The sequence below is a fragment of the Microchirus variegatus genome (genome assembly GCF_963457635.1).
Source record: "Microchirus variegatus genome assembly, chromosome: 10".
Lineage (NCBI taxonomy): Eukaryota > Metazoa > Chordata > Actinopteri > Pleuronectiformes > Soleidae > Microchirus > Microchirus variegatus.
In genome coordinates, this window is record NC_139811.1 from 4,329,731 (window position 1) to 4,347,548 (window position 17,818).

A 17,818-nucleotide genomic window follows, 5' to 3' on the forward strand; every position below is an offset into this window, starting at 1 on the left:
TACCTTATGTTTATGGTTTTATGATTGCACTCCTGCAAGAGAAGACTATGTAAATATTATTTATATAAATATATATATATATTCTAGATTAGATTCGTTTTGTTCATGAATTTACCTTCAGACACGAAAACAACATGTAAATGTATAATGACGTATAAAACTAGCACACGATCAAAACGAATCGAGCAATAGAAATACTTATACAATATTTACATGGCCATTCTATTGCTGTCCTGAGTGGACCTCTATTCATGGTGGACATTTTGCAAGTACAATTAATAGGAACACAGGTGTCTATAGTCAAATTCGTGAGGGCCAGGTTCCATTAAGCTTCTCCCATTGTCAGGTTGCATATACTGGTTCTGAAACCGAACAGTGCTGTTATTCATGTCGGCACAAACATGTCAAAATGGCTGCTGCTTAAAAGGCCTATTCTTTTCTATTATTTTCTATTCTTTCTATTATTATTCTATTATATTATATTTTGCACAAATAACACATTACCTGTGGCTATTGAAATATCAATAAAAACGCCAATAATATAATATAACCATTAATAATAATAGTCAATGTTAGCAGGTATCAACCTAGAAATAATGTTATTTTATTATCATATATTAGATTTTATGTTAGAGCGATTCTCCCATGTTTATTGTTTATTTATGTATGTTTTTGTTTTTTTTACATCTGATTATCAGTGCCTGCTCTTTTTGCTTCGGGCTCTTTAATTTCTCTCAGAGCATGCAGTTCTCTCGCGCCGCCACCAGAGCCCGCTTCAGACCAGGAGGACGGCGCGAGGCAGCCGCACGACAACATGCAAACATGCCTGCTCTCCATTCTCCCCCCTCCCTGTATACTCGCGCCCCTCCACGTCTACCCCTATGTTCTTTTTTTTTTTTTAAATCCTAACCGACGATAACCTGTTAAAATACACAAGTGTCAGAAGTGTGTGTGTAAGTGTGTGTAAGTGTGTGTGTGCGCGCGCGCACGGTGATAAAAGTGTCTCTTTAATGAGGCGCTGTTGATGAATTCTCTCCTCTTTCTTCTGCTGATATCTTTATGTTAGTATTTATTTCCTCCACTTAGCTGCTGCGGCTATAAGTAGCACATGCTGCAGACTCTCGTGGAAACCACTTCACAGATATAAGGCCACGAGACGCCGGATATATGCAGTCATTGCAGCCTCGAGGAGCAACACGAGGACTAAAAAGAGGGAATGGGACGCGTCCCACAGACGCTGTTATCAGGAGAACAGGCTGTCTCTGCGTGGATGTCCAGGCTGTACAGCAGCCATGCAGCAAACACGGGTTCACCGAGTTGAAGGGTCAAAAGTTCACCGTCGCGCGTGAGTTCCGCCCTCTCCTCTATACTCTACTCACTCACTCGACTCGAGGCCAATTTCTGGATGTCAAAGGCAAAGAGAATGAGGGAGGGAGGGAGGGAGGGGAGCAGAGGTAGAGAGATGAGAGGAATGATAGCAGGAGGCAAGGAGAGGTGAAGGCCTGACCTTCCCTTCCTGTCCTGCTGTACAGAGTGAGGGGAAGGAAGGCGGGGAAATGGAGGGGGTCGAAGGTGGCTGTGTTGGGACAGAAGGTATTCGGTGACATGGAGGTGTGTGTGAGAGTGTGTGTGTGTGTGAGAGTGTGTGTGTGGTGCAGGTGTGGGGCTGCACACCAGCTAACATTTGTGATATTTTGGTCCATTGTGCTCATGATGATGATGATGATGATTATTGTTGTTGAGAATGACAGGAAACTGGACTATTGTTGTTATTATCATAGTTTGCTGTAGTTCCAGTATAGTTTAAATGTACAGTGTGTTGGTGAAGTTACAGGCCCGCAGTTGCAAACATCCCTCACCTCAGTCTTCCCTTACAACTGTGTGTTGGAGAATATATTTAGCTTTCATTTAGCATGCAAACTTAAAAAAGATGGTTATTGTGTCCATTTTGGGCTACTGTAAAAACATGGTGGTCCAAAATGGCGGCCTCCTTGTAGAGCAAGCAGACCTGACTCCTGATATATAGGATATGTATTCACCATTCTGGGGAAATTATGAAGTTGACAACTACTACTACTACAAGTAATAATAATAAAAATACAATCATGTGATTTTACAGACTGGACCTTTAACTGCGGATCAGTGCTGACAGATTTGCACATTAAAAAAAAAAAATCAACATTGCAATTTTATTATTATTCCATCATTATATACACATATATGTATATATACATACATACATACATACATACATACATGTATATATATATATATATATATACATGTATGTATGTATATATACATACATACATATATATATATACATGTATGTATGTATATATACATACATACATACATACATGTATATATATATATATATATATATATATATACATACATACATACATACATGTATATATATATATATATATGTATATATGTATATATATGTATATATATATATATATATATATATATACATATATATATGTATATATATATATATATATATATATATATATATACATATATATATATGTATATATATATATATATATATATATATACATATATATATGTATATATATATATATATATATATATATATATATACATATATATATATATATATATATATATATATATACATATATACATATATATATATATATACACACACACACATACATAAACACAAATATATATATGTTTATATATATAAACACATATATATGTATATATATATGTATATATACACATATATATATACACACATATATATATATATATACACATTGTGTTCACTCCCGTGATGCACAATGACATGAAAACAAATTGTATCATATCCAGCGCGTTATGAGGTTAGTGGTTGTGAAGTGGTGGTTTCACGCTCAGTGCTAAAGCTGCTGTTTTATTTATGTACACGCGGGGCTAAATATATGTAGCAGAGCAGCAGAGCTCCGACACACTCATCATCCTTATCAGCCTCACCTGTCAAAACTCAACTCTTATCTCCTCCACCATCCCCAAAAAATGATGACTCTCCTTATCTGATCAGCGCTGCATGATTAATGTGCGGCAAAGTTGACTTTTCCAGATGAGAGGAATGAGCTTAATCCTCCCTTCTTTCGTTCTTTCTTTTTTTTTCTTGAGTTTTCGTGTAAAAAAACTATTGTATTTTATTGTATTAATTCACATTTAGCCAGAATACAAGTTTCCAAAAATAAACACAAATAGCATATTGTGTGAGTGGGCGTAAATAGATGTAAATTATATGTGAGGTCAAACCACATCTGTATTTTATTGTAAAACACTTTAGTTTCCTGTAACAGCCAAAATAGTAATGTCACAATAAAAAAACACACATATGTAACAAACATGGTGACAGTCACTCATTCATAATTGGTTATAATTTAAAGATAATTCATAATAATCCAGTAAATAAGCGAATCAATTACGCGCAAATTGACGCAAACGCACTGGCGTTGCCTGGCACGGCTCTGCTTCGCCCGCTTTTCTTCTTCCAGGTATATAATGAATGAATGAACGAGTGAGTAATTACGTTACAGTTTTTCGCCTCTTTATCCACGGGTTCACGCCGAGTTCACGCTCATAACTCACCGCAGCTCTCGCAGCGAGCTCGCGCCTGTCATGGCTGCGTGTATATATAAATATATAGTATTTGAATAATCATTGGCACTTGCGCGTGCGTGTATAGCCTTTCTAAAAAAAAAAAGTATAATAAAAAAAAATAGACATCATGTCTGTGTGGACTCGTCCTCTGTGGGGAGTCGCAGAGAAGATATTAAAATACAATAATTCGCGTCTGCTCTGATGAGTAAAAGCGACAACTTTATTGATAGCGTGTAAGGAAAAATGCAGCGAGGATGAGACAAGTGTGGACATGTGGCTGCAGTTCACGCGATAAACAACATCAACAACAATAAAAAAAAAACAGAAAATCGTGTGCAAAGTGTCAGAAAAAGCGTCATCCACCTGGCAGCTCAGTGTCCGATCTCACACTAAACAGCGCTGTTTGCACGAAAAGTGCAATACAACAACACGTGGACACTGGCTGGGTAGAGAGAGAGAGAGAGAGAGAGGGAGAGAGAGGGAGAGAGAGAGAGAGAGAGGCATGCGCCATCAGCGCGCGCCCTGGTGTCATTTATTTCAAAGCTGTATGTGGCAACAAAAGCGAGAAGGAGAAATGATCCTGGTAGAGAAGAAGAAAAATCTATGTCTCTGTGTGAGGGAGGGAGAGAAGGAGAGAAAGAACCCCCCTCCCTCCTCCTCCCTCCCTCCTCCATATCTGCTGACCATTTTTCTTCAAAGTAATGACTCCAACTCAATTTAGTATGACGGAGCGAGAGACGGAGAGACAGAGGAACAGAGGAGGGGAGGGAGAAAATGACAGAAATAAGGGGGAGTGAGAGAGAGAGAAGAAAGGGTGTGGAAAAAAAAGGGGTGAGGGGAGAAGGAGGGAGAAGGAGGGAGGAGGAGGGAGGAGGAGGGGGTGTGAGGGAAAGGGCTGTGGCTGTGCACGGGGTGAACGGGAGGTCAGCGCGTCGCACCAATATTAAAATGTGTACCGGGGACGCGGGGGTGACACGCCTCGCCCGTTAAACAAAGAGTGTGCCAAAGTGGCAGATTAATTTGAAAACTTGAGTCCACACACACACACACACTCGCACAACAGACACACACTCTCTCTCCCTCACACACACACACACTTAATGCCTTAAAGAGCCCACAGTCTCCACAGCAGTCCTGCTCGGTCTCTCCCTCAGCCCCCGAAACCGCTCCACGCAGCCGTTGACGCGGATACAACGCGGCGCGGACAGTCACCGGGGAGCGGCTTCCTACCCTATATCTCTGTTTTGGGCACGAGGATGCGGCTCGCGGTTTTCACCGCCTGTGGGGGATCGCGTGCGTGGAAAAAGCTTCGCGGTGACGTGTTGTTTGCTTTTAACCCCCCCACCACCACCCGCACCCACCACACCCACCCCTCCTTCTTCTTCTGGATTATGTCGCCGTTCAACCGGTTCTGGTAATAACCTTTTTCGCAGCCTCAGTCCGCGAGCAGCGCGGTCCACGCGAGCACCTTGTTTGACGCGGAGGTCTGTGCGTCTTTACGCGCGTGCGTGAGCGAGTGAGTGAGTGAGTATGTGAGTGTCCGCGGAAGTGACAACGACTCTTTTTTTTGTCTTTCTTTCTGTTTTTCCCTCCTCCAAAAGGTGCCGAAGAAAAATCCCGAAGAGGTAAAAGAAAAGAAACAAAAATGAGAGAAACCTGTGGCGTCGAAGAAGAGAGGAAGACATGGAAGGAGGGAGGGGATGAGGGGAGGAGGGGAGGAGAGGAGGGAGGGAGGGAGTGGGGATGAGGTTTTTCAATGGAGACTCAAAAAGAAGAGGAAATGAATGGAAGAAGTAAGAGAAAAAAGAAGAGCGGATGGAATAAAAGACGATGCTGGAAGACGACGAGGGAGGACCGCGCGAGCCTCAGAGCAGTGAGTAAACCCACACGCAAAGACGCACAAATAGACACAGTAGAAGAAGAAGAAGCTCCCTCATCTGCATATCTGTGTGTGTGTGTGTGTGTGTGTGCCCGCTTTCCTGCTCGGTGTGTGGCAGGTGCTTTGGGGAAGGAGGGAGGGGGTGACCACGTGTTGCCGGAACTAGAGCTGCTGCTGCTGCAGCTTTTCCCACCAAACTACTTTACCCTCCATAATATCTTTATTATCAATTTGTAATTTTCCTAAACCATCAGATGTGTGGCTGCACGTGGATGTTTCCTCTTTCCTCTGACTGGTTAATGACTGTGGAGCTGTTAGGTCACGTGAGGGGGGGGGGGGGGGGGGGCTTCACAGACATGACTTTAGGGTGATGATTATAGGTTATTCATGCTCTCTGCTGCTGCTGCTGCTGCTGCTGCTGCTCATGGCAACGAGACACTAGTGTATTATGATGTTTGTATTATGTCAGATATTTAACTAGATAGATAGATAGATAGATAGATAGATAGATAGATAGATAGATAGATAGATAGATAGATAGATAGATAGATAGATAGATAGATAGAGAATTGTTTTATACATAAGGGTCTTGTTCCACTATTACTGTGTAAGACTAAACCCTACTGAGGATCCTGTGTCTCAGATAGCCTCAGTGTGGTTTTACTGCATGGTGAAGGCCAGGTCGGTGCCTCGAGGAAGGTCAAAGGTCACTCCCTGGACAACTTTCTCCATTTTGTGGTGTTTCATGGTTGAATTGTACAGAAAAAGTATCCATTTATAGCATATGTGTGGTGCTGGACATTTTATTTTACTTGCTGGTTGACTTTTTTGGTCACGCAAAATTACTAAAGCATGAATTCACTGGTAGTCATGTACAGTGCAGTGGTGTGGAGTTGAGTTATATACAAATACATAAATGTGAGACTGGCTGTTGTGACTCAGCAGATGCTGCGGTTTTCTCTCCTGCTGCTGTAACTCATGTGAGACACATGTGCTGTGTATTTATCCAGTGTGTGTGTGTGTGTGTGTGTGTGTGTGTGTGTGTGTGTGTGTGTGTGTGTGTGTGTGTGTGTGTGTGTGGGCGGCTGTTTATTTCCCTCTGCTGATTGATAATGAGCTGCTCCTTTGATAATATCATAATAATACAGTGTATATAATAATGTGATCCAACTGTGGGTGAGATGGTTCCTGTCCTGCAGGGAGGAGCGCTTGTTTTCTATACCATTAACACAAAAGTGGTGCAATTACTGTATAGACAAGACTGTCCATCAGCAGTCTGTGCTAATTCTCACGTGTGTGTCTGTGTGTGTGTGTCTGTGTCTGAGAGAGAGACACACGAAGTCCGTGTCCATCTGTTCTTGGTGGATATAGCACAACACTCTAAATGCTTAATTATTAATTTAACCATTACATCAAATTAAATGTATGAATTAAATATAATAAATATTATAATAATAATAATAATTATAACATTTAAAAATAAGGATTTTTTTAAACCCTTCTTTTCCCAAATAAGTTGCAAATAAATATATATATGTATGGAAGTATGTATTCTACACCTATCAGACATGGGAATTGATTTTTCATCGAATGAGGTGATCAAAAAAAAATGTTTTTACATTACATAAATACAAATAAAAAGATAAATAGCAAAACGACTCAAACATGGACAAAATCAATGAACGCACAACATTAAATCCACAGTTAACGGTATCAGATCACATCCATGCGTCACTATAACAACATTTTCTCCTCACTATTTGTACATTTATACACCGCAGTTTACTCCCGAGTTTAAAACATGCCACACAAAGACTTCTCCGCGCAGCAGAGAAGAGAAAAGAAAAGAAAAGAAAACACCTCCAGATTAATAGTCGCCACACGGATGCTCAGGCCTCGTCGTCAGCACTTCATTTTTAATCCCCTGTCCCCGTGACTTTGCATGACAATAACCAGGGGGGAACGGACCGCGGTGTATTTTTCAAACCGCAACAAAGGAGCAAACGCCGCATTTTTCTTCTTTCCTTTTCTTTCACTCTCTCCCTGTGTCGTTAGCGTTTTTTTTTTTTTTTTCTTTCTCTTTTCCACCTCGGTAATATTTCAGGACATTGACAAGTCCGGTCCCTGCACATAAAGAGGCCGTTTAACCCTTCAATATGGTCCTGGTTTTTAATATAATTCTCTGACTGCGCCTTTAGTGCCTGCTGTCGCTGGCTTTATAACAACAACAACAATAATAATAATAATAATAATAATAAGAAGAAATATACTATATATATATATATATAATATATATATATATATATTATATATAATATATATATATATATATTATATATAATATATATATATATATATATATATATATATATATATATTATATATAATATATATATATATATTATATATAATATATATATATATATTATATATAATATATATATATATATTATATATAATATATATATATATATATATATATATATATATATATATATATATATATATATATATATATATATAATTACACACAAACACACATATATAACATTCTAATAATAATAATTATATATACTCTACATCTCAATGTCCGTTTGATTCAATTCACCACAGATTATTTTAATCCCAGTCTTTCTTTCTCTTTAAAGCAGAAACTAATAATAATAATTACAAAACCTACAGTTATTTTTAAAGTCATGCTCTCTTCCACCCCCCCTGCACATTTTATTGCCTTTTATTGCATCTTATATCACACTCTTCCTCCAAACAACACACACAGGGATAAAAAACAACAACAACAACAACAGTTGAGCTTGTTATTGTTAGGCAATAATAATACGTTTTTAAATAAAGGACACGTGTTTAAATCGGGATCAGTTGACCTTTTCCCACTCACTGTGTCCAGGGATTATGTCATGGAGCAGATCAACTGTCTCTGTTTCTGGATTATCTCTATGTGTGTGTGTGTGTGTGTGTGTGTGTGTGTGTGTGTGTGTGTGTGTGTGTGTGTGTGTGTGTGTGTGTGTGTGTGTGTGTAGATAATATTACAGTTACAATGTTGCAGCTCTGTTTTTTTACCTGTGCACTTCACATTGCGCACAGGTTCAGGTTCATGGCGTTTAAACCAAACAACAGAAGGTGTATTCCAAAATGTCCAATTTCAAACTTCATTTTGTTTTTGTTTTTTTTCGCCCTACATTTCTATTTTAATTTTTTCTTCTTCTTGGTTCCTCTTTGGTCTTATCTCGTCAGTCTATCTTTAGTCTATACTCTGCACTACCTGTAGCCGGAAACACTGGGCCTCCCCTCCACCGTGCAGCTGAATGGCTGCTACTGACAAACTTGACAGAGAGCAGAGAGGGAGGATGGGGAGGAAGTGTCGCAGTCAGACTCAACACACCTTGATAGATACCTGAGATGACCCGAGGGCAGAGCGCGAGGTCAAGGTGACGCAAGTGCAGGCCCACACCTGCACACGAGAGACAATGGGTGGGATAGAAAAGAAAAGAATAGATGTTCCTATCATATGGGGGAAAATAGACAGGTTCCTGTTCTTCAAAAATACAAAATAAAAGCCCAAACAAACAAATCATAGAAGAACACACAGAGCCAATAACAAAAGAAGTCGAAAACGAACAAAATGGCGGATCACATTAATGACTGCACCTATAATATACAAATAAATGGCGTTTAAGAGTGTTTGAAAAGAGAAGTAAGTTCGTGTCTGTACACACAATAAAAGGTGGAGCTGCAATAAATCATAAATTAAGTTGTCCCTTTTTTTCTTTAATAAATAGGACTAAAATATAAAATAAATTCAGGAGGATTAAGGGGTTGAGTGACTACAGTGACTGCGTCCTCGGGTTCCCATGCTCTCTTTCTCTTTCTTTGTGGTCGCGTCTCGTGATGTATGGGCAACTTTTAAAAGGAAACGGAGAACAGCGATATTGCCTGCAGCGGGCAGGGAGTGTCGGTGTCACAAAATCAATGTGGGAGCAGAACGAAATGACAGAGAGGAAGAGAAAAAAAAGAATATAAAAGCATTTGTACGTGGAAAGCTTCAGAATGCACCGGCGCTCTTTTTCCCCGCGTGTGTAACGTTACAAATCAATCACATGGAAACCGTAGTCCGAGGCGGAATATGTTAGACAATGAAAGGGGAGGAGGTTTTATTTAGTGTTCTTTGTTTTGTTTTGTTTATTTTTATCGAGAAAAACACAAGAAAAATGCTGATTAAATGTAAAAGTTTTAATTGAGTTAAAAAAAAAAAAAACAAGGGGACAGAGCTCGGGATCGTGGATTAATTTAGTTATTGCTCCATCCATTCTTCAGTCTCATCCCGCTCAAGTATTTCTGATAGAACTGCGTTTGCTCGTGCCAAAGCCATTTGTCCGTTTCCATACGTTCATCCATTTAGAACAAAGAGCCTTTTTTGAAATAAATATATATATATATTCATTCCTAATTACCTTTAGTGTAATCCGTGAGTAGAAAGCTGAGGCCTATTGGTTCAAATGTAATAGATTTTCACTGTAAAACATAAAATATTTGACATAACGTATAGCTTTTACATCGCACACGATTTCCCTTTTTATTATAAAACCCCACTATTTAATTTTCTCTTTTGCGTTTAACTCCAAATATGAGAAAACGCATGATTTTACAGGCCTGTCTCTGGGCCGTGAGTGTTCGCCAACATTTTTAATTCCCCCCCCTTCTTATAACAACGTTTTCTTCGTTGCCACCGAGTCACACAGGAAGTGTTAGCGCCCTTTAACTCCCAGTTCACCCCCAGCTAACAGTGAGGAAACGGCGCAGACAGATGGAAATATCCCGGTGTGGCCCCCGCGCGCGCGCGCGCGAGAGCGACTTTATGAAAGCAACACGAAGTGCATCGACGGCGCGAGCACGCGCCTCCAGAGAGCCACTGTCTTCTATATCTACCCTGTAGATCCGGATTTGTGTAAAAATCATTAAAACAATCACAAATTCGCTTCTAGGGGAGTATATAGTGGATTTACACCCAGCGGCAGCGATGGATCAGAGATTCTCAGAGAAGTCAAAGGCCTGCAGCTCTTATTACCGAAGGGGTTTTTACGCCTTTAAAAGCTGCGTTGTTGTGTTTTATTTCACATTTAATGTTTGAATTCGTTCGTAGATGAGTAGAAACGTAAGAATAAGACGAGGACGTTGTTATTGTATGATGGCAGACGTGATCCACTGTGTTTTTTCGCCCTTTATTCTTTGGATATGTATGATTTGAGTTGCTCGGCGGTGTCTCTTCTGCTTAGACGTTTTCTTTTTAACCATAAAACGTCATACTTTTAAAAAGCTAAACTCCAGGATGAACTGGAGTGTTTTTTTTCTCTCTCGCTCTCTCTTTATTTATTAGAAGTCCTGGTGAAAAATGATGCGGTCGGCCTGCTGAAAACGACGAGGGGGTGGATGGAGGTGGCTCGGGGAGGGAGCATAGGGCTGCTGCTGCTGCTGGTGGTGGTGGTGGTGGTGGTGGGGGGGGGGGTCGATTTAAGAGACGGTCAATTTTCTCGAAACAAAGGATTGGATATCTCCATCATCTTGCCTGCAGTGTGTGTCTGTACCTCTACAGTGATAAGGCTGGGGAGAATGAGGAGCAGCAGCAGCAGCAGTTGCAGCTTTTTGATTAAAAAAAAAAAAAAAGAATCACTTGTGTGCTCTCCTGTTCACCTCAATCCTGTGCGCGCGCACTGCGTATGTACATTTAAATATATATAAATGCATAGCGAGGTGCCTTGTCCTGGTGTTTGACAGACAAAGATAGATTATCGTGGCATAAAATTGAGGATTACTGCCAGGAATGCGAGTATGGATAACACACGGAGGGCGCTGCGTCTTTACGCACGTGTGTTGCACCAGGTTAATAATGGGCAGAAAGTGACAGGCTGAGTATGTGTGTGTGTGTGTGTGTGTGTGTGTGTGACAGTGGGTTAGTGCTTGAAATGTTGCTGTCGCGGTTGGGGGGGTGAATTCACTGCAGGAGGACAAAAACAAAGAGGATCTGTGGCTCAAGGGCAACAAAACAGCCTGAGTGCAGGCGCGTGGACTTGTTATGCTGCAGCTGTTAATATCAGAGTGTATATATGTGTGTGTGTGTGCATTCATTCATTCACTCGTGCAAGGTAAAAAAATAATAATAATAATAATAATAATAGCACATAAAGGCTGAGGCTAAATTACTATGCAAGTGGAGTTAAATGAAGAAGGGCGCGCCTGTTGGAGCAAGGCGTCGTTTTTTTTTAATATGTATATATACATATATAAATAAATATAAGAGAAGTAAACGGTGCTCGACTCTCATTCTTAATGCAAAAGGTCTGCTCCCGTGATTTAGGAGGCCGCGCAACCTGAATTAGTTGATGAATTTTCTATCGATCCTAAACAAGGCCAGATTTATCTCTGACACGGTCGCTGCTGCTGCTGGGTGGCGCCCGAGTCAGGCCACTCATCCCCACACTCCTCGTTATTAGCGGTTTAAAAAGCAGCAGCGGAGGGAGGAAGAAGGGACAAAAAAGAAAAAGAAAGAAAGAAAGAAAGAAGAAAAAAAAAACTTTTGGCAATCACCTCCCCACACACACCCAATAAATATATACACACAGGCACGCGCAGGAGGCGCCACGAGCCTCCTCTGGCGCTTTCTTTTCTCTCTCTCTCTCTCTCTTTATTTGAAGTTAGAGCCAGACTCTTAATAAGAGGGAGAGGGAGCACTGACTCTCATCTGTGCTGCAGCCCGAGTTCACGCGCGGCCTCGACTGGAGCAGAAAAACGAGCTGATTTATTTGATTTTTTTTTGTTTTGTTTTTATTTATTCCTCAGTGTGCATTGTTTGTTTTGTGCGTTTGTAGCGCGTGGGCAAACCGGCTATAAAGGGAGAGTTGTGCATATGGAGAGAGGGAGGGGGGGGGGGGCATTGGGGGGGGGGAGGTTATTGTAAGAGTGAATGCCAACAAACTGAGGCCATATGATAATGCGCGTGCGGGGGGCTCTGTATATGCTTAATCCCATTTCCTTATCCGGGGTTTGTCCCGGAGGCGCGCCCATTGGCCGGCTGCCGTCACGTGGCTCCTTAACTTTGTTCACTTGACAGAAAAGTAGGAGGGTTCAACGGAACAGGAATAACCGAAGAGTAAAGGGATGAGATATAAATTTTAGTTATATATTTTCCGAGTCGGTGCAATTCCACAAAAAGACTGAAATTAATGGCCATGAGCTCCTATTTGATCAACTCCAACTATGTGGACCCGAAGTTCCCACCGTGCGAGGAGTACTCACAGAGCGACTATCTGCCCAGCCACTCTCCGGACTATTACAGCTCTCAGAGGCAGGAGGCTGCTGCTGCTTTCCAGCCGGACTCCCTCTACCACCACCACCACCCACAGCAGCAGCAGCAGCAGCAGCACCGCGCACATGCCACGAACCACCAGCCGCCGCCGCCGCCGCCGCTGCACCGGGGCGAGCCGCCCTACACGCCGTGCCAGCGCGCCGCACAGCCCGCCTCGGTGGTGATGTCCCCGCGGGGTCACGGGCTGCAGACGACAACCACCACCACCACCACCATCACCCCAGTCCCCGTCCCGGAGCAGAGTCACCGCTGCGACTCGGTGACACCCAGCCCGCCTCCGCCTCCGTCCTGCGGCCAAACGCCCCACAGCCAAAGCACTTCTTCTTCGCCCGCGAGCACACGCAACAAGGACCCCGTCGTCTACCCGTGGATGAAGAAAGTCCATGTAAACATCCGTAAGTGCTTGCATGCAAACTTCTTTTCCCCCCTTTCTCTCTCGCGCGCTCCCTCTCTCTCCCTCGACCTCCTTCTCTCTCTCTTTCTCGTCGCGCCTCCGTGCTTTTCGTGTCCACCGTCTGAATCTACAGCTTCCCCCTCTTTCCCCACTGGTTTCTGTTAGAAGTAGAAGAGTAGCCCTTGGGTCAAGATTTACGGTCGTCTGTTTGCAGGGCCAATATAATTACACCCCCCATAAATTTTTATTACACCTCTGCGCTGAGGTGCCTTTGTGAAGTCCGATCTCGCGCTCGTCTGCTCTAATACCTTCGCCTTATGACAACTCGGAGCGAGCCCATAAGTTAGATTTTATGCTTTGGTAATTTGATTTTAAGTGGTCGGGCTGTATAAACGGTGTACTTTACTCTGTCGAAGCCCATTCCTTCCCCACTCGTTGTTCCATGGGAGGGAAAGTTTTATGGCAGCTGAAATATTCATGTTTATGGAGCCGGGCCGTAAAACACCGATGTAACACAGAAGAGCTCCCAGTCTCTTATGGCTCCTCTCTCTCTCTCTCTGTGATGATATAATAGACTTCGCTCGCGTTCCTTTTATATTTATTATACGGTGTATTTGGATAATCGTGGGAGCTCAGATTCGCGCGACGACAACAACGACTTTTGCAAAGTCACCCCCCCCCCCCCCCCCGTGCTTTCTCACCCTCCACCTGTTTACTCGGTAAGAAAACCTTGTAATATGGTTCTTTTTCGTCCTCTTTGTAAAGTCGTTTTCGTATCATATATTTATTAACACTCGCTCTGGTTGCAGCGTGTTCGGTTCGCGACAGTCCCGTGCGTACTTTTGTCGTGGAATTGTTGTCGAATCACCATTGCCCTTCCCTTGTGTAACTGCTCGAGCTGCTGCTGCTGCTGCCTGCACCCCCCCCCCCCCTCTTTCCCTCCCCACCATCTCTCCTCCTCACCACCACCACCACCTTTACCAGTTTACACAAGACAGACAATGCTCCTATAATATCCCTTTAGCTCGGCAGCATCTGTGCGTAAAAACCACGACACAGGCGCTCTTTCTTTGCGTTTTCAAACAGTTTCACGGTCCCTTGTTGCGTTTGCATGAACATGCCAAAACATCATTTTTTTAAATGTAACCTTTAAATGCAAACCATGGCCTCTATTTATCCCCCACACCCCAATATTTGTACACGCGCGCGCACATGCGTCAGCTTCATGTCTGCCTTTTGTTCCAATATCACGGCGTGGAAGAAAAAAAAAACCAAATATTCAGAGCAAAGGTTACACAGTCGCTTTAGGTCAACCGCTGTGGTGCCATATTATTTCCTCGTCGATGCACGGTCACGTTACAGTGTTGCAGTGACATCGTATCTTCACGTGGTGGCTTCATGTTTTCAGTAATGGAAAGTTCTCATGTTAAATCCACATTATACGGAGGGGCCATTAGATGACACAGCCTGCGCGCTTTAGCAGACCAAGACTGTCATTGTTTGGACAAATGAGAATAAAAGGCGTTTTAAGAATAACCAGAATTAGCAACATCACAACAAAATAAAAGACATTTATAGCAGACTGAAATAAGGAAAGTAACCTAAATTGCGCATTAGGCTACTTCTGTTATTATCATTGTGTTTAATGGTTGTTTTCTTCAATCACTGATGATTTTCCCCCCCTCACTCGCTCGCTCCCACAGTGAATCCGAACTACACGGGCGGGGAGGCGAAGCGCTCGCGGACGGCCTACACGCGCCAGCAGGTTCTGGAGCTGGAGAAGGAGTTCCACTACAACCGGTACCTGACGCGCAGGCGCAGGGTGGAGATCGCGCACACGCTGTGTCTGTCGGAGCGGCAGATCAAGATCTGGTTCCAGAACCGGAGGATGAAATGGAAGAAGGACCACAAGCTGCCCAACACCAAGGTCCGCTCCGGGACAAACAACAACAACAACAACACAAACTCCCAGGCTATAACCGGTTCACAGAACCGCTCCACTGGACCACTATAGCCCGACACTATACTATTTTTTTTTCTTTTTGTTTGGCCACTCTTTTGTCTCACGTGTGTTTTTCCTATATATCCACTTCCTAACGTGAACAGTACCGAACCGGCAGCCACGCTTGTAACCACCGGAACTTGCACTTTGGACCGGAATAACGCTTTCAACCCTGGAGGGGAGGGATGTACAAGGATGTATGGGATGGATGGATGTGTGTCCCCTGCAGTGCTCATGTTACACAATATATAATAATAATAATATGACGTGAGAGAGTGAATAGAGGGAGAGTTCCCTCCATTCACAGAAAACACAGAACATAAAAAGTATTATAAAGAGAATGAAGTGAAGAAGAAGAAGGAAACAAAAATGCTTTCACGCCCGCCATTCCCTCTCTGTCTGTCCTCTCTCTGTCTTTTTATACCTCCCTCTCTTCTCTCTGAGGTAGGCATATGCTTGTGTGTGTTTTTATGTGTGTGTGGTTCCTGTCCTTCATTTTTTTTTCTATCCTATCTGATACTCTCTTCTTCTTCGTCGTCGTCTTTTTTTTTTTTTTTTTTTTTTCTGGTGAAGATGGATCCTCGTTTTCATCTTTAATCATGCCAAACTCGGCTCCCATTTGTCATGTTTACTCTGCGGGTACAAAGCGAGGAGAAAAAAAAGCAGAGGGGGTGAAACCGCGGCTCTGCCCATTACCCTCTGCACCCCCACGCGCGCGCTCACGCACACACACCCTCCTCCTCCCACTGCCACCAAACACCACTCAAACGTTCACACGCACGCGCGCAATAAATAATAAATGGAGCTCTCTTTGCGTCCAAAAGAAGTATCCACACACACACTCTGCCCTGTGATACGTGCCGTTGCAACAATTCTATGTTTGTTTGTTTATTTCACGCGCCTATAGATGGTTTGTGTATTATTATAATTATTTTTGAAAAAAAAAAAAAAAAAAAAATAAGAAAAAGAAAAAAAGATCCACGCTGTCATTTTCTGCTAGAATGATGCTCGTTGTGTGTTGTTGAGTACAGGGAGGAAAAGCGCAGATTAGTCCACGCCTCGCACGCCACGCACGCACCAAACAGGGTTTTTATGTTAATTATTATTTTTGAATGGTTATAATTATTATTGTTATGAAGCTGCCTGAAAACAAAAGGACACTTACTTATCTATTCAAACCAAAATCCCGGCACATACACACACACATACACAGCATCAGAACACTATAAACTGCAGCACTATACAATGTAACTACCTATTACCTCAGCTGTACTTATACATAAATATATATTATATTATTCTAATTATTATTTTTTTATTTTATTTTGTAATCTTATTTTCACTCGCTCGTTGAATGAAGTGACTTCAGCTTTTATATTTTTTTAAAAGATGGTGCGACGAGTTATTATAGTGACGATGATGATGATAATAATTACAATTATTATTATTGTTGCCTGCAATGCAAAAACAAAGCGCTATTTCATTTGTTGTTTGTGAAAGAAGACCATAGTTATTTAATTAAAAGTGAAACGGTGCATGTTCGAATGTTTATTTCCCATCTTTCTTTTCTCTGCACATGAAATGCGCGCACACTTTTTCTTCTCCTTCTTTTTTACGTCTTTTCCTCCTTTGTTTTTTATTCTGCAAGTGTAATATTGTTTTTTTTCTTACATTCCAAAGATCAAATGATGATGTGTATGATAACTAATAACGGTATTGTTGAACACGTGTTACCTCCCCTGATGTATGTGTGTAAGTTGCTTATTTCTCTGCCCACTCAGTGTCTATATACCTTCGTATTATTTGTAAATAGCCCGTTGAAATTTAAATAAAATGACTTAAAATGTCGTATTTTCTGGGCTCTGTTTCTCTCAAAATCACTTTTTTTATCTATTTTTTTTTTCCTAAATGTAAAATTTAGAAGAAGAAAAAAATCATCTTTTGATTTACAGCAGCTCTTTCTCGTGCTTTGCTCTTTCTCAGTGCAGGATGTTTGTAAAACACACACAAAAAAAATAATCTCATGTAATTCTATACGTTTGGGGTTTTTTTTTTTGCTCAACAAACGCACATCAGCGAGCTGACGTGAGAAATTTCGGAACCCGTTGGATGATTAATCTATCCCGGCCTTGACTGATCCTGGTACATTACGTCCTGTAATCTCGTTTTAAATCACACAGAACGTCCCTCCGTTTCACTCCCGTTCTCCCGTTAATTTAACGGCTGCTCGGGCTCGCGCGCATCGGTCCGACAAAGACTGTGGGGGCACCCTTACCCCTCCCTCTTCCTCTTCTTCCTCCTCCTCCTCTTATGGTTTTGAATTAAACAAAAAAAAAAACAATTAAATAGCAGCTCGGTTGTCTTTTAACGCTTTAATGAGTGGGATTTTTGCCCACGTTTCTCCTCGTACCGTGGCACAGAGTATATGTGTTTTATTTTATTTATTTTTTTTTCCACACATTACAAAAAGGGGGAGCAGGCCGGCGCCATAGCTCAAACCCTGACAACCAAATAGATAATCAACAAGACGAA

The 17,818-nt window shown here is 41.9% G+C and overlaps 1 protein-coding gene across 1 annotated transcript; it reads left to right on the plus strand.

The window, feature by feature from the left end:
• Positions 1-12,747: 12,747 nt before the first annotated feature.
• hoxb4a (homeobox B4a) lies at positions 12,748-15,298 on the plus strand (the record flags this gene model as incomplete). The annotated part of the gene is made up of 2 exons (XM_083896224.1): positions 12,748-13,285; positions 14,988-15,298. 2 exons carry the CDS (start codon positions 12,748-12,750, stop codon positions 15,296-15,298), a joined length of 849 nt encoding a protein of 282 aa, XP_083752350.1.
• Between the last annotated feature and the right edge of the window lie 2,520 nt (positions 15,299-17,818).